We start from the raw sequence: 27,426 nt of genomic DNA, 5'->3' as shown, positions 1-27,426 counted from the left end.
CAACAAATTTTTTGATCCATCTCCTAGAGTAATGGAAATAAAAACAAAAATAAACAAATGGGACCTAATGAAACTCCAAAGCTTTTGCACAGCAAAGGAAACCATAAAGAAGATGAAAAGACAACCCTCAGAATGGGAGAAAATATTTGCAAATGAATCAACAGACAAAGGATTAAACTCCAAAATATATAAACAGCTCATGCAGCTCAATATTAAAGAAACAAACAACCCAATCCAAAAATGGGCAGAAGACCTAAATAGACATTTCTCCAAAGAAGACATACAAATGGCCAAGAGGCACATGAAAAGCTGCTCAACATCACTAATTGTTAGAGAAATGCAAATCAAAAGTACAATGAGGTATCACTTCAGACAATGGGTATCATCAGAAAATCTACAAATATCAAATACTGGAGAAGGTGTGGAGAAAAGAAAACCCTCTTGCACTGTTGGTGGGAATGTAAATTGATACAGCCACTATGGAGAACAGTATGGAGGTTCCTTTAAAAACTAAAAATTGGGGCTTCCCTGGTGGCACAGTGGTTGGGAGTCCGCCTGCCGATGCAGGGGATACGGGTTCGTGCCCCGGTCCGGGAAGATCCCACATGCTGTGGAGCCGCTGGGCCTGTGAGCCATGGCCGCTGAGCCTGCGTGTCCGGAGCCTATGCTCCGCAAGGGGAGAGGCCACAACAGTGAGAGGCCTGCGTACTGCAAAAAAATAAAATTAAAACTAAAAATTGAATTACCATATTATCCAGCAATCCCACTACTGGGCATATACCCAGAGAAAACCGTAATTCAAAAAGACACATGCACCCCAATGTTCATTGCAGCACTATTTACAATAGCCCGGTCATGGAAGCAACCTAAATGCCCACTGACAGACAAATGGATAAAGAAGTTGTGGTACATATATACAATGGGATATTACTCAGCCATAAAAAGGAACAAAATTGGGTCATTTGTGGAGACGTGGATGCATCTAGAGACTGTCATACCGAGTGAAGTAAGTCAGAAAGAGAAAAACAAATAACGTATATTAACGCATATATTTGGAACCTAGAAAGTGGTACAGATGAACCAGTTTGCAGAGCAGAAATTGAGACTCATAAGTAGAGGGAAAACATACAGACACCAAGGGGGGAAAGCAGCGGAGGTGGGCGGGGATTGGTGTGATGAATTGGGAGATTGGTATTGACATGTATACACTGATGTGTATAAAATTGATGACTAGTAAGAAGCTGTTGTATAAATAAATAAATAAAATTTAAAAAAACTAATAATAATCTTTTATAAACACCATTTATTTTTTAAACTTGCCAAAACCTTGCAAGGATTCAGACCTAAATAAAGAAATGGGGTTTTTGGGGGGGTTTTTTGTTTGTTTGTTTTTTATGTGGTATGCGGGCCTCTCACTGTTGTGGCCTCTCCCATTGCGGAGCACAGGCTCCCGACGCACAGGCTCAGCGGCCATGGCTCACGGGCCCAGCCGCTCTGTGGCATGTGGGATCTTCCCGGACTGGGTCACGAACCTGTGTCCCCTGCATCAGCAGGTGGACTCAACCACTGTGCCACCAGGGAAGCCCAATAAATGTTTTTGACTGGGAATAGAACATACACAGCTTGTGTACTAGTTGATTTAATTATAACAAAATCAGTGTGGTCAAAGTCAATGAGATACGAGCAAACTATATCCAGGAGAAACAGTTTGAACTTTGAATGAACAGTTTTCTATAGTAAACGTTCTAAACAAATACAGTCTCCTAAAGAAGCTTTACAGAAATTGTAGTTTTGATATGCACAGAGGATGCCAATATAAAGTTTAAAAAAACCAAAGTATCACATTAGAACTTCTTGCAAACAATCTAGCCATTCCCTGCCTCTCCCTGAATTGTCCTTTCTCACACTCTTTAAATTCTCTCTTGTCTTCTTGATCTCCACTACACTCCTCACTATGCCCCTCCACAGACAATGAGCTACTTGTGAACAGGGACCACCTACCTACAAGGGACTCAAAATAATTTTTACTTAATGACTTTTGATCTCCACTTCTACAGTAGTCAAGACTAGTAGTAAAAATAGCAATAGCTAACATGTTGTTTACAAAATGCTTTACCATTTGTGGTCTTCTTTGGCCCTCAAAGCAATTCTGTGAAGTAGATAGACCTAATAATATTATTATCCCAAAGCAGAGAAGCCTCTGAGATGCAGAGAAATTCAGTGACTTGCTTAAAATCATATCAGTGGGAAGTTGTTAAGAGTTAAGGCTCTAGTCCGAGTTATCTGAAGCAAAATCATGAACCCTTTCACACATTCTGTTGATAATTTTCTTTGCCCATTTCTGAATCTGATTTTGTATCACTGAATTTCAGTATCTAGAATTGTGTATAGTACAGGGTTGAAATACTTCCTCTTTATTTCAATAATTCTTTTTTTCTCCCTCTATTTTATTGGATTTGTCTTAGCTACTCTGCTATAATGAGTATCTTTCTAGAGAATGGTAGGCAAACTCTCATTTTTCACTCTATTTTGAGTTATTAGCCTACAAGAGAACTATAATATTTCTGTAAGGGCCTCTGTCTTATTAAGGTTTAGTGACAATTTTCCTATTTGTTCATGCAAGGTTTTTTTCTGTGATATAACCTCACTGGATTGACATTTCACTAGTTCTTTTTTTAAAAAAAAGGTCTTATCTGCACACTTGTTATTTTACTATGTATTTACTACCTCAATAATTTGTGACAAATTTTAATCAAGATAAGTCATGCACTGATTTCTGAGAAATAATAGATTCCTCCATTCAGAGCCCAGTAATCCTTACCTGTTGTTTTTGCCTCTGATTCGCTCCAATTTCTATACAAGACAGCCCCTTGTCCACATTCAGATAAAGCCTGAAGTCTTCATTAGTATTATGTGTAGAGTTCAGAGTTATTAAGGCCGCTCTCTGGAAAGGCTCGCTGCATTACCCTCTATTCACATTAGCCACCATCAACCACTTGCACAGCCATTCTTTGAACACATACTCACTAAGGTTGTATCCTCTCACGCCCCATGTACCACTCAGCATCCAAGACCACTTTCAGGCCATTACTCACCTAACCACCTAGTCACTGCTCCTTGGACGCCCATCCAACGTGGCTGTCCAGCCCTCTATGCTTCCTCATGCGTGAATCTCAAGTTGCCCTTCTTCATCCTGCGGACACTTTGCTCCTGACTCACAGTCTCCTCTTGGTCTCAAGTGGTGCCACCATCTAACCTCCATGAGAGGGTAAAGAGGAATAATGAGGAAGTACTGGGAAGTGGTGGAGTGAGTGAACTCTTTGTGCTTCCATTCTTAAATCCCTAATGCCAAGCTAGACTTGAAATCTAAAGGTACTAGTATTGTATGATTCATCATTTCATTTATGTAAAGTGAAGTGCTGATTAAATGACCCACAAAGGCAGAGGAGCATACCCGGTAAGACCCTGGGCTTTGCAATAGGTAAGACCTGTGTTCACACTCACTTACTACTATGAGACCCTCAACAAGGTACATATCCTGTCTAAACTCTACTTTCCTTCCCTACAAAATAGGGTAAATAATAGATTCTACCTCTCTTAACACAGGTTCTCACATATGGTGAATGTCAGAAAAGTTAACTCTATTTATTGTTATCTACACATGATTGTTATTATTGACATTTAAAAGTAATTAAGTACTTCTATATACTGTCAGTTCTCATATACCTTCATGACAACTACTGCTGCTCTCCTAACTGTGGGTATTAACGGTACAGAAAACAAAACTTACATCTTCGCTACACGGAAAGAAAGAAGCCTTGTGTAAAATTGCAGTGCAAAGCCATTCACATTGTGAAGCCTAACTAAATGTCACAGTATTGTGGTGAGCAATATTTACTAATCAAAATTACATTGGAAATAGTGAAATGTGTTATTTTAAGTATGGACACTTGTCTATAAGCAATTTAGAATCTTCTGACACAATATATAGGATGGTTTTATTATTATTTCCTAATGCAAGTTTTTACTTAGACTTGAAATGTGGGATTTGTTTTTTTTCTTTTTAGATATCTTCAAAGATTTGAGAAACTTGAAGCAAAGTATGGCCTAAATTTCAAAATGAAAGCTACTAATTTCTTTCAACACTGAAAGTTATATATTTAAAATATTTTTCCTATTTTTCTCCATTGTCAATTAGCAACAATACAGATGAAAACTTGAAAGAAGCAGTTATCCATTTGCATCCCAAAGAAGGCAGTGGTGTCCATCCTCATACTCTGCAAACAAATCAGGAAAATATCAGGTACCTAATACATAAACTGAATTCAAAACGTTTTCAACAACTCAAATGTTGAAAATGAAAGTAGGATTTGAATATGCTATGGCACTCGTTGGATCACTGATACCAAAGGAGATGGAATGTACTTCAGGAGCTGGAAACGCCTTTGTGGTTTTTTTCTTGGATTGTTGTTTCCAGTGATTTTGGGGTGATGACTCTCAGTGCTCTGCACAGGCAGTTTCTTTTCAAAGCTTTCCTACATTTTTGTGCATTTATGCTATGAACCTTTGAGAATAGTAAGCTTTTCTTTTTCTTTTGGAACCCAAGCATTTACTCAAGGTGCATCTCAATCTGTGCACATTGACCGTTGATCGCCTTTTTAAAAACAGGTAGGAATTCCTTAATGACATTGTCTCAAATTTCCCTTTTAAAATTGGAATTTTGGCCACACTATTTCACAGGAGTAAGGTTAATCATTTGTGGCAACATATGGTTGACAAGGAGTGAGTTAGAGTCTGTAAAAAATTAAGACCTGTGCACCCAGACCAGGTGCAGGGGCAGAGGGGGCAATATAGCCATCTCCAGTGTCACAGCGCCATGTTAAAGGACATGAGAATATTCAATGATGCAGTTAACACATGATGTTGGGAAGTCTTGTGAGGTGGAAGGAGAACAATGATGAGGGATTCAGTGGCAGTAATAACTGCAAGTGACAGGTGAGCTGATGAGCCTCATCAGGGGTGTCCATTAGTACAAGAACAGTGTTCCTGGCCTTGAGAAACAAGAGAGGCTTCAGCATGGCCAAGGGAGCATTTGGATATCTTGAACTATACAGTAACTTCTTTCGATCTTACTGCGAGTAGGGGAGGAGGACATGCTATCTGAAGCTGACCCTCCTCCAAACCTCGAGCTCCTGTTTATTTCCTCTAACAAAACCATCAATCAGAAAAGAGACTCAAGGAATCATTTTTTGTGTTATGAGGGACCTGTGTGTGTTCCAGAATGAGGCTCTTTTTATTTAGTTGCTCAATTCTTTTTTTTATTTTTGGCTGCGTTGGGTCTTCGTTGCTGTGCGCGGGGCTTTCTCTAGTTGCAGCGAGCAAGGGCTACTCTTCGCTGCAGTGCACAGGCTTCTCATTGCGGTGGCTTCTGTTGTTGCAGAGCACGGGCTCTAGGCACATGGGTTTCAGTAGTTGTGGCACATGGGCTCAGTAGTTGGTGGCTCGCAGGCTCTAGAGCGCAGGCTCAGTAGTTGTGGTGCACAGGCTTAGTTGCTCTACGGCATGTGGGATCTTCCCGGACCAGGGCTCAAACTCGTGCCCCCTGCACTGGCAGGCAGATTCTTAACCACTGCACCACCAGGGAAGCCCAGTTGCTCAATTTTGAGAACTCTTCCTTTGACAAAAGAAGCAATGAGGAAAGGTCAAGTTATTGTTAGTCTCTTATCGATTTATGATGTCGACTGAAAAGAACGCACAACGTGAGAGTTGTGAGTTAAGTTTTATTTGGGGCAAAATGAGGACTATAACCCGGGAGACAGCATTCAGATATCTCTGAGAAATCGCTACAAAGAGTAGTGGGGAAGGTCAGTATATATGTGATTTTGGCGGTGGGGGGATATATGCAGTCAAGCCCACATTTTTGCAGAAGGTTGCTGCTAGTCTTGTGAAGGTTGCTGCTAGTTACAAGGAGCAGACATCATGAAAACTTTTAGTACTTACCTAGATAGGAGGAGATGCAAGAATAAAAATAAAATCTCGTATAATCTTCTCCTGAAAATATCTAACTATCTGAAGGCCTGTTCTGCCAGTTTTTTCCAAAGCACAGAGTGCCTCATTCCCGATCTCCACCCTGAACTCCTTTCAGGGGATGTCGAAAGTCAGCAGCTGCAGCAGCTCATGATTTAATCCTTGTAGAGGTAGATGGCAAGTGCCAGATGGTAGTTGGCAATGCTATACTTTTTTGTGCCCGACACAGCAGCCACAACAGAGGACAGTAAACACTTCTTTTATTTATTTATTTATTTATTTATTTATTTATTTATGGCTGTGTTGGGTCTTTGTTGCTGCATATGGGCTTTTCTCTAGTTCTGGTGAGCGGGGGCTACTCTTTGTTGCCGTGCGCAGGCTTCTCATTGTGGCGGCTTCTCTTGTTGTGGAGCATGAGCTCTAGGTGTGTAGGATCAGTAGTTGTGGTTCACGGGCTCTAGAGCACAGGCTCAGTAGTTGTGACGCATGGGCTTAGTTGCTCCATGGCATGTGGGATCTTCCCAGACCAGGGCTCGAACCTGTGTCCCTTGCATTGGCAGGTGGATTTGTAACCACTGTGCCACCAGGGAAGTCCAAGTAAACACTTCTTTTAAAACTTGTAATTTATGTACAATGCTAGCATCATGATTATCAGCATATAAATTCTGGGTAGTTCAGTTGTTGACCACGCTGTCATCTAAATAAAAATATCTTGTTATTTCAGTGTCCTTCCTTGACAAAGTACTATAAAGCTGGAGAACACCTCCAATTAAAATGTTGATTGGGAAGGAGCCAATTCATTTCAACAGAATAAGATCTGAGACTCATAAAATCTTTGAAGTGACTTCACAGAGATGCAAACATGTGCACTTGAAGATGCTGAAGCTCTCCCAGTACCTAGTGAAGCACCCTCTTCTTAGCTTGGATTACAGTCACCCCTTCACCCTCTTCTCTTGTGCGGAAAGCGCACATTATCTAGTCAGGGGAAAACTACACTTAGGATTTTATAAATAGTCTAACTATTTAAAGAAAAAAAGTGTTGCCTATGATTTCTGTTTGTAAGTTGGTCATTTTTTTTTCAAATGTTTATAATAAGAATGGGCTCATTAGGGCAAATTTGGAAAATGCAGGGGAAGATATGAAGAAAAGTCACATTAATTTTACTACCCAGTGGTAACCATTGTTAATATTTTAATTCATGTTCTGCTAATCTTTATATATGTTTCTTTATACACATATGTTTCTCTTTCTTAAATACTTTCTTTTTTATTGAATAGAATCCACTCATTTTAGACAGTTTGGAGAAGAATGTACAGTATATCAGTTTTCACTTTCTCAAAGAAAAATACATTAATTTCTGTTTATTAAAAAGGCATTGGGACTTCCCTGGTGGTCCAGCGGTTAAGACTCCATGCTCCCAATGCAGGGGGCCCAGGCTGGATCCCTGGTCAGGGAACTAGATCCCGCATGCCACAACAAAGAGCCTGCATGCCACAACCAAAGATCCCGCACGCCGCAACGAAGAGGCAATGAAGATCCTACGTGCTGTAACTAAAGACAGAGCACAGCCAAATAAGTAAATAAAATTTTTTAAAAAGGTATTAAATGATTATAGGGGAGATGGGTCAAGACTATTCAAGAGAAATAGCTGGAAAAAAAATTAAGCTTTGGATATTTCCTAAGCTCTATTTCAAAAGCGCTTTGACCTATGTTATTAATTTAAAACTACTAAAATTTAAATAAAAATAATTTTTATCATAAAAGTAACTAGCTTACTTTTGTATCCATTCAGAATACACTAAATTAACTAAAAAAGCATGACTTTTAATAATTTATCAAGCTAATAATGTCAGGGAGGGAAAATTTCCCTCTGGAAATTCTTATAGCTGGTCTAAGAATTAAATTGACATCAGACAGATTAACAGGAGAAAATCAAACCAATTTTAATAACATGTTTATGTGGGAGAAACCCAGGAAAACTGAGTAACTCCCAAAATAGTCAGAGCACTCCCCTTAAATACCATTTTCAGCTAAAGACGAAGGAGGATGTTGGGGGTAGTGGTTTGGGACTTTAAAGGGGAGGAAGGTAATTTACATGGAGGTGGAAAAACAAATGTTTGAAAAATGCTTGCTGGGCCAGGCAGAGACAATGAGACTCAGAGTAGACTGACCTCTAGGCCCTGCCAAGTTCCCCCCCCTCCCCCCGCCACACCGCTCCCACCACTTCAGCCCATATTCTTTGCACATATCTCTGGATATAGTCCTATTCCAGGAACAATCACTTTATCTAAAATTTTTAAGCAGCTAACAGGGTGGTAACAAGGAAAAACTTCCTGAGCTTTCTGTTTCTTAAAAATAATCAGCCTAGGGCTTCCTTGGTGGTGCAGTGGTTAAGAATCTGCCTGCCAACGCAGGGGACATGGGTTCGAGCCCTGGTCCGGGAAGATCCCGCATGCCGTGGAGCAACTAAGCCCATGCACCACAACTACTGAGCCTGCGCTCTAGAGCCTGCGAGCCACAGCTACTGAGCCTGCATGCCACAGTTACTAAAGCTGATGCGCTTAGAGCCCGTGCTCTGCAACAAGAGAAGCCACCACAATGAGAAGCCCACAACGAAGAGTAGCCCCCACTCACCGTAACTAGAGAAAGCCCGCGCACAGCAACGAAGATCCAGTGCAGCCAAAAATAAATAAATAACTTTACTTAAAAAAAATAATAATCAGCCTAATAATCCTCATGCCAATGAGACACATTTCCAGGTGGCACATTTTATTCCCCTACAATAAACATGTACTGACACCTTCTAAATAAGTAGCCCTGGAATCTTTAATGCATCCACATCCTTATAGATCAAAACTTTATTTGGTATAATATTATCAGCCACTCTAATGATCTCTAAAAAATATCAAATCTTTCTGGATATTTAACAATAGATTTGTATAAGACTACTGCTAATTTCTGTGTAATTCTGGGTTTTAAAGTATATTCTTCCACATTTACCTTGATAAATATAAGGAGTGAACTGGACATCAACTTGACTTTCAATTTAAAATCATACAAGATAGAAAAATAAAACAGTATAAGCAAAGAAAAATGAAAGAAAAAATTGTAACTTATATTACAAGCAAAGGGTAAATGGCTTGAGACTTAAAAATTCAAAGACAACCGCTGCTCACCTCACAAAATACAGGCAAAGGACATACACCTACGTCAACAAAACAAAAGACAAGTAGCCCCTGAAAATATGAAAAGTTGCTCAATGTTTTGCTTAGTTAAAATTTTAGCAATCTCTATTATTTCTTGGGTTTCTGAGGAAGTAAATTTTAAAGGAGAACTAGAAATCAATTGCTTGGGAATCAACCATTCTTACAATCAAAATTTCCCATCACAAGAAAAAAATTCTCATTTCTTTTTTCCCCCCCAGAATGGAGTATGTCAGTGAATAATGTGATTAAAAAATATTTGATGTGCGTGACTTTCTAACTGCAAGAAATCTGTGCGTTTCTGTAAACATCAGTTATTTATGGGAGATATGTGTTTAAATTATGTATATATTAACTATATATATACTATGTAATAATGTATATACTGTCCACTGAAAGAAAAACTCACAAGGTAAAAGTTGTGAGTTAAGTTTTATTCTGGGACATTTCTGAGGACTACAGCCCAGGAATCAGTCTCTCAGCTCTGAGGAATGGCTCTGAGGAGGTAAGGCAGCAGTCAGGATATACATGAATTTTTTGCTGGAAAAAAAAGCAGACATGTAGTTGAACATCAAAAGATTACTGCTAATCCCAAAGAACAGACATCTCAAGTTAATGATTTTATTGCTTTTCTAAGTATGAAAGATATTTTTCCTTAGATATGCATCTTAACTATCTAGGGGCCTATATATCCAAAGCACAACATACTTCCTGTTTTTCTCCATCTTGAATTCCCCTCGGGGTGTACTGTCCATGAGCAACTGCAGTAGCTAATGGCTTAATCCTTGCAGAACTGAAATAGCAGGCAACATTTTTTTTCTTCACATTACTAATTATGGGTAAAATACTATATTGCTTAACTTGTATTACTGAGCACTTCTGTTCACTTCTGACCTTATATATTTCATCTGAAAAGCAGGGGCTGGACCAATTGATCTCCAAAGGTATACCTAGTGCTAACATTCTAATATTTTGTTTCACTTGCCTTTTTCTACAGTTAAATGTGAGATGTAAGTTAAAGTACATGAAGTTTAAATGTAATTTGTCTCAGCATTATAATAAGAAAGGAATAAGAGATTTTATCTTTGTAAATCAACTTGTGGAATATGGTTTGTAATATATTTACTGTGTAAAGATTTCAAAAGCCAAGAGGAAACAAAATGAGTATGTGATCCTTATGAGAAATGCCTTCCTTTCTGTACTTGACTGGGTTCTGAATCCCTGTGTTGGATGTGGCACCACAGTAATGCTCTTGAGGTTAACAGCCAAGTAAGAAGGTCAATTTGCTGGCAGGTGCCTACCAGGTACAAGTAGAGGTGGCAGAGCTCCCAGGACCAGCCTCAAATAGGTGGCCTAACCATCCTGTTTAGCCATTCTCTTTCAGGTTTTCACAAACACCTAACCTGTAAAGCACCATGACAGGTGAAAGCCTCTTCTGAGAACATTCACAGGACCCTTCATGCTGCTACCCTCACCTCTGAAAAGCAAAATGTAAATATACCAATTTAGGAGGCAAAGGATCGTCTAACATTGTTTTATTTAATGAAGTCACCCTAGGTTTAATGACATCCACAGACACCTCCCTCTACCTTACCACTATTCCTAAAGCTTACAGGAGAGCTACTACATAGCTCAAAACCTGGTCTACAAACAATCGTATTCTCCATTCTCTCCTCATTTTATTGCTGGCAGCTTGATAAAATCTTCAGGGAGAGTTGGAGGAACCACTAGTGTTTAAGCCCCTACTTCACTCAAAGCCTCGACTCTTGAGTTCTGTTCCTCTCAGCACCTTAGGAAGTTCACAGTCAGTACTCTCCCTTTGAACTCAGTCACTAAAATGATCTCAAAGCTAAGGGGTAGACAGTAGATCCACTTCATAGGTCAGCTTGCCATGCCTGATTTAGGAAAGTTTTCTGTGCAGACAGTTGTAGACAAATCCTTTCAGAGACAAATCCTTCTTTGTTCCTAGTGGCTAAAATTACTAAAATCAAAATCTCTCAGGACCTTCCCAGCATTTGGTAAATGTGCACTGGAGGAGGACTGGCAGAAACATGTTAAATGCACTTGACAGCAATACCCATTTATTTCATTCAGTATTTAATGCGTATTTATTATGCACCTAGTGTAGGTTTAGAATTGTCTCAGCACTGGAGATACAGCAAGAAAACTATCCCTGCCTCATGGAACTTGTCCAGAAAAATAGAGAACAAGACTTAGAACCTTTCAAATGGAGCCTCAGTTGGGTCAAATCAAAATAAGTTAAAGAAATCTATGTGAAACTCTTCGATTATATTTGGGATGATTTGATGAGCCCCAGGTACAGAAATTTCACTGAAACAAAGTTCCAGTAAAACCCGAATCCTTGAATCTAATCTAGCAAAAGCTAGTCTACTTCTTTTCCTACCTTTTAAATTTTCTCATGAGGAAAAAAAAAAACCCAAAAAACCTTACTTTCAAGCCCAAAAATAAACGGGAAAGTTTTTTTTCAGCTTATTAACATACAATATTATGTACAAATAGTTGCAGAAGAAATAAATTCTGTTTTCATAAGTAAATGCCAACAGTGAGCCACAGAATATTTCTGTTATATCACTCCTTTGTAACTGAAAGAATTAACAGAAATGATAATTCCCCCTCATTGCATTTCCTTTCACTGTCCACTTAATTATAAAATTATGGATTTTATAACCCCCAATACTAAGGTGTATATTTTTTACATCACATCCACACTTTGTGTTTTATATGCTCTGCCAAGAATTCAAAAAATTGTATTGGTCTGGGAGGAAGAGGAAATTCCATGGTTGGTTCATCCCAGAATAGCTTTAGTACATCTCACATATAAAATTGTTGAAAAATATATAAAGTTTTGTTGGAAGCAGCCTAAATGTCCATTGACAGAGGAACGGATAAAGAAGATGTGGTACAATGGAATATTACTCAGCCATAAAAAAGAATGAAATAATGCCATTTGCAGCAACATGGATGAACCTAGAGATTGTCATACTGAGTGAAGTAAGTCAGAGAAAGACAAATATCATATGATATCGCTTATATCTTGAATCTAAGAAAATGGTACAAATGAACTTACAAAACAGAAGCAGAGTCACAGATGTAAAAAACAAACATGGTTATGGGGGAGAAGGGGGAAAGGGATAAATTGGCAGGTTGGGATTGACATATACATACTACTATACATAAAATAGTTAACTAATAAGGACCTACTGTATAGCACAGGGAACTCTACCCAATTCTCTGTAATGACCTATATGGGAAAAGAATCTAAAAAAGAGTGGATATATGTATATGTATAACTGATTTGCTTTGCTGTACAGCAGAAACTAACACAAAATTGTAAATCAACTATAGTCCAATAAAAATTTTTTTAATTTTAAAATATATATATATAGTTTTGTGATTCCAGATGATGCATTTGAAGTGTATACGGAGAATTTCCATTTCCTCACCATCCTCTCATACCTTAACTCTGTGTGATAACAGGTTCTATTCCCACCATTCTATGAATGAAATAGCAATTGAAATATAGGTTGGATGTAAATAAATTTTTTTCTTTACCTGATTCCAAAGGTAACATAGTGTCAGTATAGAAAGCTGAAAAGCACAAAGAAAATTAAATATCCATAATCCTATCAACTATTGGTTAATTTTGGTATATTTCCAACTAATCTCTCTGTATCAATATACTTTTGTTTTAATAAAAGGAATGAAAAAAGGTACACACTGATTTGGAGTCTGCTTTCTCCACTCAGGAATTTATCATAGTTTCTCACATTGATTTTTTTTAAACAATAAACTACCTACCATAAAATCCTTAATATTTTTGCTAGACACATGGATTTAAATTTTTTTTGCAAAACTATGCAGCTTTGCTCTGATGATTTCTTTGGGGTAAACTCTAAATGGAACTGGTGATTTAAAAGTCATGTCCATTTTAAAACTTTTGACATACAGAAAAGTTATGTTAAATACTAAAATTTGAGGGTACTGGTTCCCCAAATATGTTTACTTACATTGGTTGACCTTCTTATTCTTTGCCAACTAATAAGAAGAAAATGTCAACTTCTTTTGTTTGCTCTTTAATACCAGTCAGGTTACTTTTATATTTCTTTTACTAGTCATACAGGTTTACTTACAATTCTACAAATAAATCTTGCTCATTGTTAATGTTCCAGCATTGTTTGCAAGATCGTTTCAACAGAAAAGTTCTCCCCCTTATCCACTTCAGCTGACCAATTCCTACCCCTCCCAACTCTAATGACATTTACTGCTTCCAAGAAATTTGGCACTTAATGCACCCCCGTCCTTGCCTTTTTCATGCATGTATATTTCATCTTCAATAAAACATTTAGTGGCTCAAGGACAAAGGCCCTGTAGCGTTGGAACCCATTATGCTAATGACCCGGTGTTAACAATTTACCTTCCCAGGGGTCCTTTCCTGGGAACACAGGGAAGGCTAATTGACTTTAGCAGTTGGGAGAACAATGACCAAACCTTTCGTGATTTTGAAATCAGGCTATGAGAGGCTTCAGAAGCAGAGGCTCAACCACGGAAACCTCAACTATTGTCCCGAATTATGCCTGACTAATGCTAAAGATTGAGCAAGGGTCCAGGTGTCAGGACCATCTGGAGTGCCCCAGGTCCAAACTGGAGTCCTGAGGGGTGTCTGCCCCACAGTGACCCACTGGCTGGGCTCTAGGTTTCTATTTTCGGGTCGATGCGCTTGATTCTTTAGTCCAGCTTTCCGGAAAAGGGACAGTGATGACCGCACCGGCCCTTGATTCCTTTCCACCCTTCCTGAGTAGGTTGGTAACAGTCTGTTTACGTAGAGGCGGTGAGCCAGCCATTTCCCGCAAGCCGCCGCGGCTCTCCTTCAGGTCTTCAGACAGAGGAGTCAGCGACAGTCCGGGTACAAGAAGGAGGCGCAAAGCTCCCCGCTCACCGGGAGGGTGAGCCCCGCGAAAGGGCCTCGCCCCGCCTCTCCAGGACTAAGCTCCGCCCCTGGCGCCGAGGCCCCGCCTTTCAGCCCGCCCATTGGCCCCGCAAGGCCATCTCCTTCGCTCCTGCAGCGTTCTAGGCCACGCCCACCTGCGTGACAGCACATGACTCTGTGAATGCGGGGATTATTGCGTCCGGTAACTTAACGCTATTATAAGGTCTCTCGGGTTTCCCGCTGATTTCCCCGAAAATGACGGCATCTTGCGCGCCTCGCCAGGCGCCTCCCGGCCGCCCAGAGAGTCCCCCTTTTCCTTGGTGCTGCGGCGGAATTCTTTTGCTGTTCTTAGTGCTCCCGTTGCCCATATTCTCCGGTAGGAGCCTGGAGAGAGTGTGCGCCCTGGCGGCGAACTGGAGTGGGTCGGGGAGCAGGCAGGCCAGAACCGAGGGCCGGGGGAGCTTTGCTTGTTGGCTCCGGGCGGAGGCGCGAAGCTGGATCCGCCCGGGGTTGTGCGGAGTTAGTGTTGAAGGCGTGGCCGGAATGTTCTGGGTCTTGCTGTGCGGGGACGCACCGGGGTGGAGACCACGTAGTGGCCGAGGAGAAGGCTTGCTTGGTGGTGGGCACTGAGCGGTGAGGGGTGGTGGGCTCGGCCGGGGTTTACCCCGGGCCGAACTGGGTCCCTAGCAAAAGTCTGTAGGGTGTTTCCAGGACTGAGCCAAGTCGGAACAGGAGCAGGGACCCGGTGCTGGTGGGGACGGCTTGCTCTTGAGTGCCCCTGTGTCTGGGGATGCTGCGAGGCTGGTGCTGTGCCCTTGGGGAGGGGCTGCCTTATGTTCTCTAGGCCGGTGATGCCTTGTGTGGGGGGTGTTTGTGCCCCGCTGGGGGAGCCTGGGGGAATGTACCCTGGTGTATGCTTTGTGGAAGTCGCCAGCCCAATGGTGCCCAGTGTGGGACGAGGAAGCTGCTTTCTATGGGGCTTACCGAAGCAACCTAAAAAACATTGGTAGCCAAACCTAGTGAAAAATGAGTAGCCTGAAAATGAACTATAAATTATGTTCATCTGGTTTTCCCATACAGCTCATAAACTAGAGCTGAGGCCCATTCACTTTTTTTTTCTTTTCCGTGTTTCATTGAATCGAATAAATACTTTAAACATATACCCCAAAAAAGGCATGCTTATTGTATAAAACATACACAATCAAAGGACAACCATTTTTAATACTTTGGTATATTTCCTTCTGTCTTTATATACACGTGTGGTTCCATGTCCAAGTTATTTTTAGGATCTATTACATTTACAGTTTGTATGCTGCATTTTTTTCTTAGCAACATTCATTCAACAAATACTTGCCTTCTATATGCCAGGTCCTGTGCTGGTCTTGGGTCCCCAGTGCCAGGCACATGTTAGAAAATAAAATATTTGCTACAATTTATTGGGAGTGGTAGACAGTAGCCAAAACATAATACTAATGAATATGTTATAACCCAAGAGAAGTACCCAGGAGGAAAGGAGCATGATTCTCTGACAGCATTTAACAAGTGACTGGTGGAAGGGAAGACTTTTCTGTTCATCAAACAAGCCAAACTCTGCCCCTTGCCTTCTGTACATGCTGTTCCCTTGGCCTTGGAACATTCTCCTTCTGCCTCTTGCATAATTGGCTCCTTCCTATTCTTCAAAGTCAGTTGTGATGTTATCCCCTCAGAGGGACCTTCTCTGACGCACTGTTTCCGGTGGACACACACACTTCAGCTCAATTCCCCCCAACTGGTAGTCACCCTCCCAAACTATGTTTTCTGTTCTCTCCTCACTAGAATGCAGAGATCTTGGCTGTCTTGTCACACTTGTGGTTTCAAATGCCCATTTTTTTGCCTCAGTGTCAACATTATTGTATAACTATCAAGTACCAGAAAATTAAAGGTAACATTCGGCTGAGGCTTAGAGCCCAGGAACAACTTCTCTTGCTTCCAGGAGAAAGGTTCTCTAAAGAGCCATGCTTAGGATGGACTTTCTGTGGTGCCTAAAAAGCTAAGGCAGGGACAGCTGGGGGTCAGAAAGGATCTATCTTCTCCTGACTGTAGACTCCTCAGGGCTCTCAATACTCCAGTCTTGCTTGTTACGGATCATTTTGAAAGTTTATGTCTCTGCAAGAGAGTTGTGGGTGATGGAACAGCAGTGCTAACAAAAAATTAAAAGGAATTTTTTAAAGAATAATAATGTTTAGAATAGGTTTAAAGCTAGAAGTGGAAGGAGATGATGAAAACTATTCAAAATAGAGGAAAATAGATAAGTAAAATGAATAGGATGTATCAGGGAAGATAACAGCTAGAAATGAAGAGGAGGAAAAACAAGGTTAGGTTTAAGGTTGAAAGGTAAAATCAGGATAGGTAAGAAACTTAGGTAAGGTACAAATGAGAACTCACTATGTTGGGCAGGGAAAGTATGTGGATATAATAAACATGCGCTGAAGCAGCTCATGAGGAGAAGGTTTTGTAATTGAACAGTGTTGTGCCTTGGGGGTCTTGCCATCTCAGAGGTAGTTGGCAAATGGTAGGAGATCACAGAAGGGACCAGTCTCATTCCTCCAGAATGAGTCTGCTTTGTGGGACAAAACCTACAATTTCCTTTTATGGGTGGTCTCTTCTGGCTATTTTAGGTCTTTTCTTTTGAAAGAAGCCAAGATCAATAAGTGCTTACACAGTAGTTTCTTAGTTTCTTACTCTGCATATTACAGTGCAAGAAGAATAGTCCTTATTGGTCAATTGCTAGGTTACAATAATACTGGGAGATAGAGAACAAAAGAAATTAGGTGGTCAAATCTTTCTCCAGTGCATAAAGTTTTAAGATGATTATTTTCAATATTAGATTCATTATACTGTATTCTTTACCATTGGTTTCTGTTTGACAGTGGTGTAACTTTGAGAACCAAAGTGTTTTGAATAGCGACTATGAGGCATGTACTTTGTGAGGTGTTGTGGCCACACGGCTGAATGGAGTCCACAATATCATGTGTTAAACATGAAGACACGTGATGGTGAGCTGAGAGATTCATGCAGAGGAGAGTCCGAGTGCTACCGAACTCAGGTCTGGCTGCTCGCTGCTCAGAAAGTCAATACTTGAGAGACAAGTGCTGGTAGGAATGGAAAGGTTTAATCAGAAGGCTGGCATCTGGGGAGAAGGCAAACTCCTGTCCCAGAACTAACTCTGAAGATTCTGCTTGGCCATGAAAGTTTTTTAGGGGAAAAAGGGGAAGTAATCTCAGGTAATCATTGAGATAGGGAATCATATTTATTGACATCTCCCATTGCCTGCACACTTGTCGACTCCTTGTGATATTTCTTTAGATGTTATCTGTTTCACACAGTTTGCTCTCGAGGTTACTGAAGGGAAAGCTGGGGGAAAGATCTGATCATCTGTTAATTATTCTTCCTTTCTATTTCTTTGATCTAAGAAGAGAACCAACAGGTTAGGCACAGTATTGTGTGATCAAAAGATGTGAAAGGTGTGCTTGGGCCAGAGGTTAATTAAAGTATAGCTTTGCTAAAGTGACAAGACAAAAGGGACCTCCTGCAAAAAGCTCTTTCCTACAAAAAGCTGCTTACACAAGAGAAGGGGACTGGTCAGTGCCTCCCCAGGGAAGCAGAGACTACTTCCTAGAGGAGATGTTGAGTGAATTAAGTCAAGGAAGACGAGAGTTGAAGGAGTTTTGAGCAGGAAGAAAGGTGTTCAGAGCAGAGAAAACAGTGCAAGCAAAGGCTCAGAGATGTGACATGGCTCGGGGCAGTCACACACTGCCTAGCTACCCAGTGTGGCAGCAGTAGGGCAAAGGAGGCAAGAGGAAGGCAGCGGTGTAGATCACAGAGTGAATTATTATGGAAGAACAGGATAGTTAGGAATGAAAAATTACTATCATAAAAATCAGATAGGAATGAAAAATTACTATCATAAAAATCAGACTATGATGTTATTACCTGTTCTTTTTGGGCACCTTGAGGCCTTTCGTTTTCACTAACACAATGCAAATCTAAACTAAGCTTGCTTTAATCTCCCCAGGCTCAGTAGAAGACCATTGCTTAAGGACTAAATTGCAGACAAACGTTGTTGTCATAACCATACGAGGGTTCTAGATGACAGACAGTGATGGAAAGCAATGTGGGTAGTGGAACCGGGTTCCCTGGCCTTGACCCTGGGTCTGCTACCTACAGGGAGTGTATTCATGGGCAAGTTACTTCACCTTACCATGGTTCAGATTGCTCATCTTAAAGAATGGGAAATAGTACACAGCTCATAGGAAGACTGTGAAAGATAATTTAGTTAAAAAACGCTAAAATAATGATTGGCACAGGTTTAATTTGCTATTTCTAAAATGATTAATATCACCACTGTTTTAAGAAACAAGTTCTAGGGCTTCCCTGGTGGCGCAGTGGTTGAGAGTCCGCCTGCCGATGCAGGGGACACGGGTTCGTGCCCCGGTCTGGGAAGATCCCACATGCCGCAGAGCGGCTAGGCCCGTGAGCCATGGCCGCTGAGCCTGTGCTCCGGAGCCTGTGCTCCGCAAGGGGAGAGGCCACAACAGTGAGAGGCCCGCCTACCGCAAAAAAAAAAAAAAGAAAGAAACAAGTTCTAGAATTGTTCATTGCTAATCTTTAGGAAAAAATATAACCCACAGTCTTTGGAGTTCACTTTTAATAATATTAAAATACTATTTCTAGACATAGAAGTCATATAAAATGGGTTTATAATAAAATATTAAAACAAATATTTTGGCATGAAAGAAATTAAAAATTCTCATAAAGTGAAATGTTTGTAAATAAATGAATGAAAGAAATGGAAAATAGGAACAGAAACAGCAGTGAAAAAAGTGATGATTCGAAGATATTTCTGGAGCAGTTTGGCTGAACAGTAAAAAATTTGAATTTTGACCCAAGAATGTATAAAACTGATAACAGTGCTCCTTCAGCTCTGGCATTAGGAACTAGAAATGCAGTGAAGAATGAGACATGGCTCTCAAAAAGGCTACAGTCTCCTAGGGAAATAAGCAATGAATAATTACAGTATGAAAAGTGCTATGAAAGAAGTAAATTGGGGCACCATGAGGACACTTAATGCAGTGCTTTGAGTGAGAGATGTCAAGAGCCTCTGGGAAGAAGTGGCATCTGAGATGAAACTGAAGGATGAGTGGGTGGGAGGAATGGCATGGTCTCAGGTCAAAGCTGAAGTAATATGATGCAAGGAGGTCTAGAGTGCTAAAGTAAGTTGAGTAATTTAATGGGCACTACTAGTGGAATTGAATGTGGCTTAGAAGAGTGTGCAAGAGTGAGCGGATATTAAAGCTCTGTTAGTCATGTCAGGGATCCTTAGACCTTATCATGAGGGCAACAGGGAGCCGTTGAAACATATCTGACTTGGAAGGGCCTTGGTCCTAGTATCATATCAGTATTACTCTGGTAGCAGTGTGAAAATGAACTGAATGAAAGGTGGCAAGACCAGTAAGGAGACCTATTCAGAAACTCTTGTAGCAATCCAGATACGAAATGATAGTGGCTTGAATTAGAAGTAAAGGTGGAAACAGAGAGAGGGAACAGGCATTTCAGTTGTGGAAACCATGTATCTTGTTTGCTGGCTTCATAATGTTATTTGAGATAGTGTGACACTTTCCAAGTGGAGCTGTGGGGAGGCAGTTGAACACATAGACTTGGCACCCCAGCTAAGATCTAGGATGGAGAGAGGGATTTGGGATGCAGCTCTCATCAGTTGTAATGATGTCATGAGAGTATACATTCTGACCCAGGGGGATTTGCAAAATGAAAAGAAGGAGAGCTCGTAGAATAACCATGAGGAACGTCACATTATGCAATCAGACAGAGAAGGAAGAGCAGCCAGAGGACAGGCTGAAAACCAGACTGTTTTGCTACCTGGAAACCAAGGAAAAGAGCTTTTCAGGCACAAGGGAGCAAAGAGAGAATGAACAGTAGCTCCAGATGTTGTAGACAGGGTGATTAAAATTACTGAGGGAGAGAGTGTTAGGGTGAATTTACCAAGAGGGAGGCTACTTAATGACTTGAAAATAATTTAAGTGGCTTATAAATCAGTGGGAACTGAGAAATAAAATTGATATGTTAGATGTTAGAGCCTGCATTTTGAAGAAGCAAAGAAAGTTTAAAAGTAGGTTGTGTGGACAGTGAGAGAAGGGGAGGGGTGGTCAGATTTCGGGAAGTTCCAATTTGGGTCAGAGACCATGATTTTCTGAAGGGAACCACATGGGAAGGGGTGTGGCGTGTGTTTGTGTCAGGGAGTTATTTTAAATTTTGCAAGCAGGTAGAAAGTGCTTGCACAATTTTTACAAGTGTATAGAAAGTGAACACTTTTCTTGATTCACAGCAGAGCATTATTTCACTTTCCTGACGCTCACCTGGAACACTGGGGAGTTTTCTGAATTCAGCATATCTTTTTATGAAATAGCATCCATTGTTAAAGTATAGCATTACAGCCTAATAATAATTATGTTGTAAACTATTTAGAAAAAACTAAGTTAAGATGTTATTTTTTTGGAGCTAGGGACATTTACTTTGAAAATCCTCATAGGAAAAAAATTCAATGTTCTGAGCAAAAGAAGAAATTTGATTATAAAAATGTGTGACATTGGACTCAATTACTACAGTGTATAAAGCTTGTGATCAACTGGTTGACAAAGCAAACATTCTAAACTGCACATTGTTAAAAGCACTCATTTCATGATGCATATTGGTAGGAAGAAATCCTTCATTAGTTGAATGGATTAAACTGTCCAATTGACATGTCTTTTTCCATTCAGAGCACTATGTGTGAGAGTTATTTTAGGAATTTTCTCTTCTTTTTTATACTTTCGAGACAGTTACTGAAATTGAGTGCATAAACAAAGAACACTTGTGTAATTTAATTATGGGCATGCTGTTAACTTGATTTCTTTCTTGGTGGTTCCAGGAAATTCTAGAATGATGTAATACATTTGTATCTAGTACAAAATTATATAGCGTTTCTAGCCTGTGTTTTTTGTTTGTTTATTTCCTATGTTAAAATGAGAATGTCTGGTTCAGGGTATTGAGTAAATTTAATATTATTAATAAAATTCAACTCAACTAATTTTCTTTTTAAGCAATGCTTTTAATACTAAAGTGTTTTGTTTTTTGGGGGGGGTTTGTTTGGTTTGGTTTTGGTTTTGGTTTTTTTTCCGTTTTTTTTTTTGTTTTTTGCTTTCGTTTTGTTTTGGGCAGTTAATTGAGGAGCATTCATGTAATAAGATCAGCATAGTAGAAATGTTGAAAATATTTGCTAAGTGTTGAAACAGTTTCAGCACATGATGTAAATGAAATGTTGGACGGTGTATCAAGAGAGGAGTTTAGAGTTTAGAATATGATAGGAAAGGAGGGTGATATTTCACCTCTTTAGAGTTCTCTCTTGACCAGTTTCTCAATCTGCAATAAGACAGAGATCCAGGGAGTAATAAAGAAAAGGTTCATCAGGGACCAAAATAGGTCTATTTCTTTCCCCTTAGATCCTTAACCTTATAGGTGTGGCCTCTGCATTCCTTTAGCACTTTAGGACTTGATGTGTCTCCATAACATTATTTTACATAATGTTTCTAACAGATTTGTTAGGTTGTTGAACCCACAGATAATTAAAAGGAAGAGAAATTGTTGAAGTAGGAATTACACTCTTCTAGGGAGGGGATCCCCACCGCCAAAAAAAAAAAAAGAATAAAAACATAAAAGTATAACAGGAAAGTAGCTTTACTGTTGGGGAATATTAGATAAATATCCCAAACAGCTACCTCAGGGAGCTTCTAAGGATGTGCATGCTCTATTGATCAGAGAAGAAAAATTAAATTACATTTAAAGTAATATCAAGAAAACAAAATTTTTTTCAATATAAGTCTGTTCAAAATGGTAAATTTTGATATTTAAATGTTATCTATTCACTCATAAAATTATTTAGTTCACAAATATGAAATATATGAAATGAAGTCATACTTTGAAATACTTAGTCCATATCTATTTTGATCTTTGAAATCCACAATGTTTATTTAATAGTCACCTCTTACCATGTCTTGAGCACCCAGTGTGTACAGAGTGTAGTAGAAAAAGAAGGCATATGATCCCTGCCGTCTAGGACCTTGCCTACTGAGAGGAAACTGAGCCTGAAGTGACAAGTGATCATATGCTTGTGTTTCAAACTATGGAACAGTAATCTGAGCAGAGTGCTATATACTATGGAAGACTTTTTAGAGGAGAGGTGAGCTTTGAAATGAATTTAGAAAAAAGTATGTAAGGATATGTGTGTGTATATATATATATATATATATATATATAGTCAATACCAAAAAGATTTTGTCTCCTTTAATTTACTGTTGAATGAAAATTTAGCTTATTCCTCAACAAATTAAAAGCTAATAGGATGTTATTTAAAGTAAGGAAGACACATCCTCTGCTACTACCATCACTTGGGTAAAAGCATGGGACAATCACTTAAAATCTTGCTAGGAATCTTTCCATTTATTCTGTACTGCCTACTTGCTGCTAGGCCACAAGTGGCTGGTGAAAGAGATTAAATCCTTAATTTTCTGTTTTTATTTTTATTCCTAGGTCCCTGTATTGATCCACCAGTATTGGAGAGTATGAAGCTCAAGGGTGTCATTAAACACCATTATTATCCTGGGGACAGAATAGACTATGAGTGTCACAGAGGATACTTTTATGTGTGGCCTTATCTCCTTGCATCTACTTGTGAGCCTAATGGCTCATGGAGCCCTATTGAAGAAGCATGTTTAAGTAAGGAAACAAAACCATTTTTGTTTGTTGTTTTTTGCTTTCTATAGAGATTTTTACACATTTTAGGGTCAATTTTCCACTGCAACAATAATGATTTTCTCATGCAAAACTAGGTTTTAGATAGCAATGCATTTTTTCAAGCTTTGAGAAATCTCCAGGGAATCTTTATTGGTGATTCGTTCCTCAGTAAATGTGAATTTTAAGTTTGCCCTTATAATAATTAAATAAATAAAATAATAATTCATTAATAGAAAAGAGCAGTGTAGAAGTTTGATCTTGATTTAAATGTTTTGAAATTGGTATGAAAAAATGAATTTGAAAATTTTCTTTTAGGAAAATCATGTCCAAATCCAGAAGTAAAACATGGTGAAGTATATGCCCCAAACAATACCTTAGAGTTTGAATCAGAAGTTCACATTTATTGTATTGAGGGGTAAGTAAGTTACTCCTTAGAGGAAATAAGTTAAATGTTATGAATTCCATTTTTCTTTGCTTCTCAGCTTAATCATTCCCTTAAAGTTGATTTCATTTTTCTTTCTAGGTCATAAGTTGCACTTGTAGCCAAACAACTCTTGGGCTTCTTATGGAGAATGAAATGATGTGTAATTAATAGAAAGGAATTTAAATTGAAGAAAAGCAAAATCATATACTTATTATATGTGGTAATAAGCCTATTGGAAGCATTGAAAATGTAGTAATCATGGTGACTTTATCCTTAACAACACAGTGCACCCTAGTAAAAATGGCCAGCTCTCAGAGTTGAAGGACGGCTCACAGAAATGACACCAACAGTGTAAGAGGGCTCCGTTTTCTCCACACCCTCTCCAGCATTTATCATTTGTAGACTTTTTAATAATGGCCATTCTGACTGGTGTGAGGTGATATCTCATTGTAGTTTTGATTTGCATTTCTCTAATAATTATGTTGAGCATCTTTTCATGTGCCTGTTGGCCATTTGTATGTCTTCTTTGGAGAAATGTCTACCTAGGTCTTTTGCCCATTTTTTTTTTAAAAATAAATTTATTTATTTATTTATTTTTGGCTGTGTTGGGTCTTCGTTTCTGCGCAAGGGCTTTCTCCAGTTGTGGCAAGCGGGGGCCACTCTTCTCACGTTGCGCGGGCCTCTCACTGTCGCGGCCTCTCTTGTTGAGGAGCACAGGCTCCAGACGTGCAGGCTCAGTAGTTGTGGCTCACAGGCCTAGTTGCTCCGCGGCATGTGGGATCCTCCCAGACCAGGGCTCGAACCCGTGTCCCCTGCATTAGCAGGCAGATTCTCAACCACTGCGCCACCAGGGAAGCCCCTGCCCATTTTTTTATTATGTTGTTGTTATTGTTGTTGATACTAAGCTGGATGAGTTGTATGTATTGGAAATTAATCCCTTCTTGGTAGCATCATTTACAAATATTTTCTCCCAGTCTGTAGGTTTTCTTTTCATTTTGTTTATGGTTTCCTTTGCTGTGCAAAAGCTTTTAAGATTAATTAGGTCCCAGTTTTTATTTTTGTTTTTATCTCCATTACTCTAGGAGACGTATCCAAAAAAAATATTGCTGCAATTTATGTCAAAGAGTGTTCTGCCTATGTTTTCCTCTGTATTATAATATACTGTCTTATATTTAGGTCTTTAATCCATTTTGAGTTTATTTTTGTATATGTTTGTATATGGTGTTAAAGAATGTTCTAATTTCATTCTTTTTACATATAGCTGTCCAGTTTTCCCAGCACCGCTTATTGACTGTCTTTTCTCCGTTGTCTATTCTTGCCTCCTTCATCATAGATTAATTGACCATCATTGTATGGGTTTATTTATGGGCTTTCTATCCTGCTCCATTGATTTATATGTCTGGCTTTTCTGCCAGTACCATACTGTTTTGATGACTGTTGCTTTATTGTATAGTCTGAAGTCAGGGAGCATAATTCCTCCTGCTCCGTTCTTCTTTCTCAAGAGTGTTTTGGCTAATAGGAGTCTTTTGTGTTTCCATACAAATTTAAAAATCTTTTGTTCTAGTTCTGTGAAAAATGCCACTGTATTGAATCTGTAGATTGCCTTGGGTAGTATAGTCATTTTGACAATGCTGATTCTTCCAATCCAAGAACATGGGATATCTCTCCATCTGTTTGTGTCATCTTCAGTTTCTTTCATCAGTGTCTTATAGTTTTCAGAGTACAGGTCTTTTGCCTCCTTAGGTAGGTTTATTTCTAGATATTTTATTCTTTTTGATGCAGTGGTAAATGGGATTGTTTCCTTAATTTCTGCTTCTCATCTTTCATTGTTAGTGTATAGAAGTGCAACAGATTTCTGTTTATTAATTTTGTATTCAGCAACTTTACCAGATTCATTGATGAGCTCTAATAGTTTTCTGGTAGTGTCTTTAGGATTTTCTATGTATAACATCATGTCATCTGCAAACACTGACAGTTTTACTTCTTTTCCAATTTGGATTCCTTTATTTCTTTTTCTTTTCTGCTTCCTGTGGCTAGGACTTCCAAAACTATGCTGAATAAAAGTGGTGAGAGTGGGCATCCTTGTACTGTTCCAGATCTTAGAGGAAATGCTTTCAGCTTTTCACCATTGAGTATGATGTTAGCTGTGGGTTTGTCATATATGGCCTTTATTATATTGAGCTATGTTTCCTCTGTGCCTACTTTCTGAAGAATTTTATCATAAATGGATGTTGAATTTTATAAAAAGATTTTTCTGCATCTGCTGAGAGGATCACATGGTTTTTATCCTTCAATTTGTTAATACGCTGTATCACATTGATTGATTTGTGAATATTGAAAAATCCTTGCCTCCCTGGGATAAATCCCACTGGATCATGATGTATGATCCTTTTAACGTATTTTTGGAATTGGTTTGCTAGTATTTTGCTGAGGATTTTTGCATCTATTTTCATCAGTGATATTGACCTGTAAATTTCTTTTTTGTGTGATATCTTTGGTTTTGGTATCAGGGTGATGGTGGCCTCAGAGAACAAGTTTGGAAGAGTTCTTTCCTCTGCAGTTTTTTGGAATAGTTTCAGAAGGATGGGTGTTACCTGTGTTTCCTTATTGATTTTCTGTCTGGATGATCTGTCCATTGATGTAAGTGGAGTGTTAAGGTCCCCTACTATCATTGTGTTACTGTCAATTTTTCCTTTATGGCTGTTAGCCGTTGCCTTATATGTTGAGGTGCTTCTATGTTGGGTGCATATATATTTACAATTGTTATAATCTTCTTCTTTGACTGATCCTTTGCTCATTATGTAGTGTCTTTGTCTCTTGTAACAATCTTTATTAAAGTCCATTTTTGTCTGATATAAGTATTGCAACTCTGACTTTCTTTTGATTTCCATTTGCATGGAATACTTTTTCCATTTCCTCACTATCGGTCTGTATGTGTCTCCAGATCTGAAGTGAGTCTCTTGTAGGCAGTGTATATATTGGTCTTGTTTTTGTAACAATTCAGCCAGTCTGTCTTTTGCTTGGAGCGTTTAGTCTATTTACATTTATGGTAATTATTGATAAGTATGTTCCTATTGCCATTTTGTTAATTGTTTCTTTGTTTTTGTAGGTCTTTTTCTTTCCCCTTTCTTCTTTCATTCTCTACTCTTGTGATGACTATCTTTAATGTTATGTTTGGATTCCTTTTTCTTTTTGTATGTATATCTATTATAGATTTTTGTTTTACAGTTACCATGAGGTTTTTGTATTGGAGTCTGTATTTATACATGCTTGTTTTAAGTTGCGGATCTCTTAATTTCAAATGCATTTTAGGTACCCTGCATTTGTACTCTCCTCCCCTCACAATTACTGTTTTTGATTATTTATTTTACATCTAATTGTTTTGTGTATCCCTTAACTGCTTATTGTGGATACAAATGATTTTTACTATTTTCATCTTTTAACCTCCCTACTAGCTTTGTGTGTGGATGATTTCCTACCTTTCTTGTAAGTTTGCCTTTACCAGTGAGCTTTTCCATTTTATAATTTTCTTGTTTCTATTTGTGGCCTTTTCTTTTCCACCTAGAGAAGTTCTTTATCATTTGTTGTAAAGTTGGTTTGGTAATACTGAATTATTTTAGCTTTTGCTTGTCTGTAAAGCTGCTGATTTCTCCATGAAATCTGAATGGGAGCCTTGCTGGGTAGAGGATTCTTAGTTGTAAGTTTTTGTCTTTCATCACTTTAAGTATATCATGCCACTCCTTTCTGACCTGCAGAATTTCTGCTGAAAAATCAGTTGATAGCCTTATGGGAGTTCTCTTGTATGTTACTTGTTGCTTTTAATATTCTCTCTTTATCTTTAATTTTCATCATTTTGATTACACTGTGTCATGGTGTATTCCTCTGTGGGTTAATCCTGTATGGGACTCTCTGCACTTCTGGACTTGGGTGACTGTTTCCTTCCCCAGGTTAGGAAAGTTTTCAGCAATTATCTTTTCAAATATTTTCTCAGGTCCTTT

General features: G+C 39.1%; 2 protein-coding genes across 2 annotated transcripts in view; both read left to right on the top strand.

Moving 5' to 3' along the window:
• CR1 (complement C3b/C4b receptor 1 (Knops blood group)) overlaps nt 1–13,846 on the top strand; it is a gene marked incomplete at both ends in the record, with an annotated part of 113,346 nt that extends 99,500 nt beyond the window's left edge. The window contains one exon of the mRNA XM_079723145.1: nt 13,761–13,846. Within this exon, the coding sequence (XP_079579271.1) occupies nt 13,761–13,846 (86 nt within the window). The remainder of the gene's footprint in view (nt 1–13,760) is intronic.
• Nucleotides 13,847–14,433: 587 nt separating this feature from the next.
• LOC307066068 (membrane cofactor protein-like) overlaps nt 14,434–27,426 on the top strand; it is a gene marked incomplete at both ends in the record, with an annotated part of 31,805 nt that continues 18,812 nt past the window's right edge. Inside the window, 3 exons of the mRNA XM_079723130.1 lie at nt 14,434–14,554; nt 22,801–22,986; nt 23,320–23,419. Coding sequence (XP_079579256.1) covers nt 14,434–14,554; nt 22,801–22,986; nt 23,320–23,419 — 407 coding nt within the window. The remainder of the gene's footprint in view (nt 14,555–22,800; nt 22,987–23,319; nt 23,420–27,426) is intronic.

Source organism: Hyperoodon ampullatus, assembly GCF_949752795.1.
Source record: "Hyperoodon ampullatus genome assembly, chromosome: 2".
Taxonomy (NCBI): Eukaryota; Metazoa; Chordata; class Mammalia; order Artiodactyla; family Ziphiidae; genus Hyperoodon; species Hyperoodon ampullatus.
This window is presented reverse-complemented; position numbering and strand designations above follow the sequence as displayed.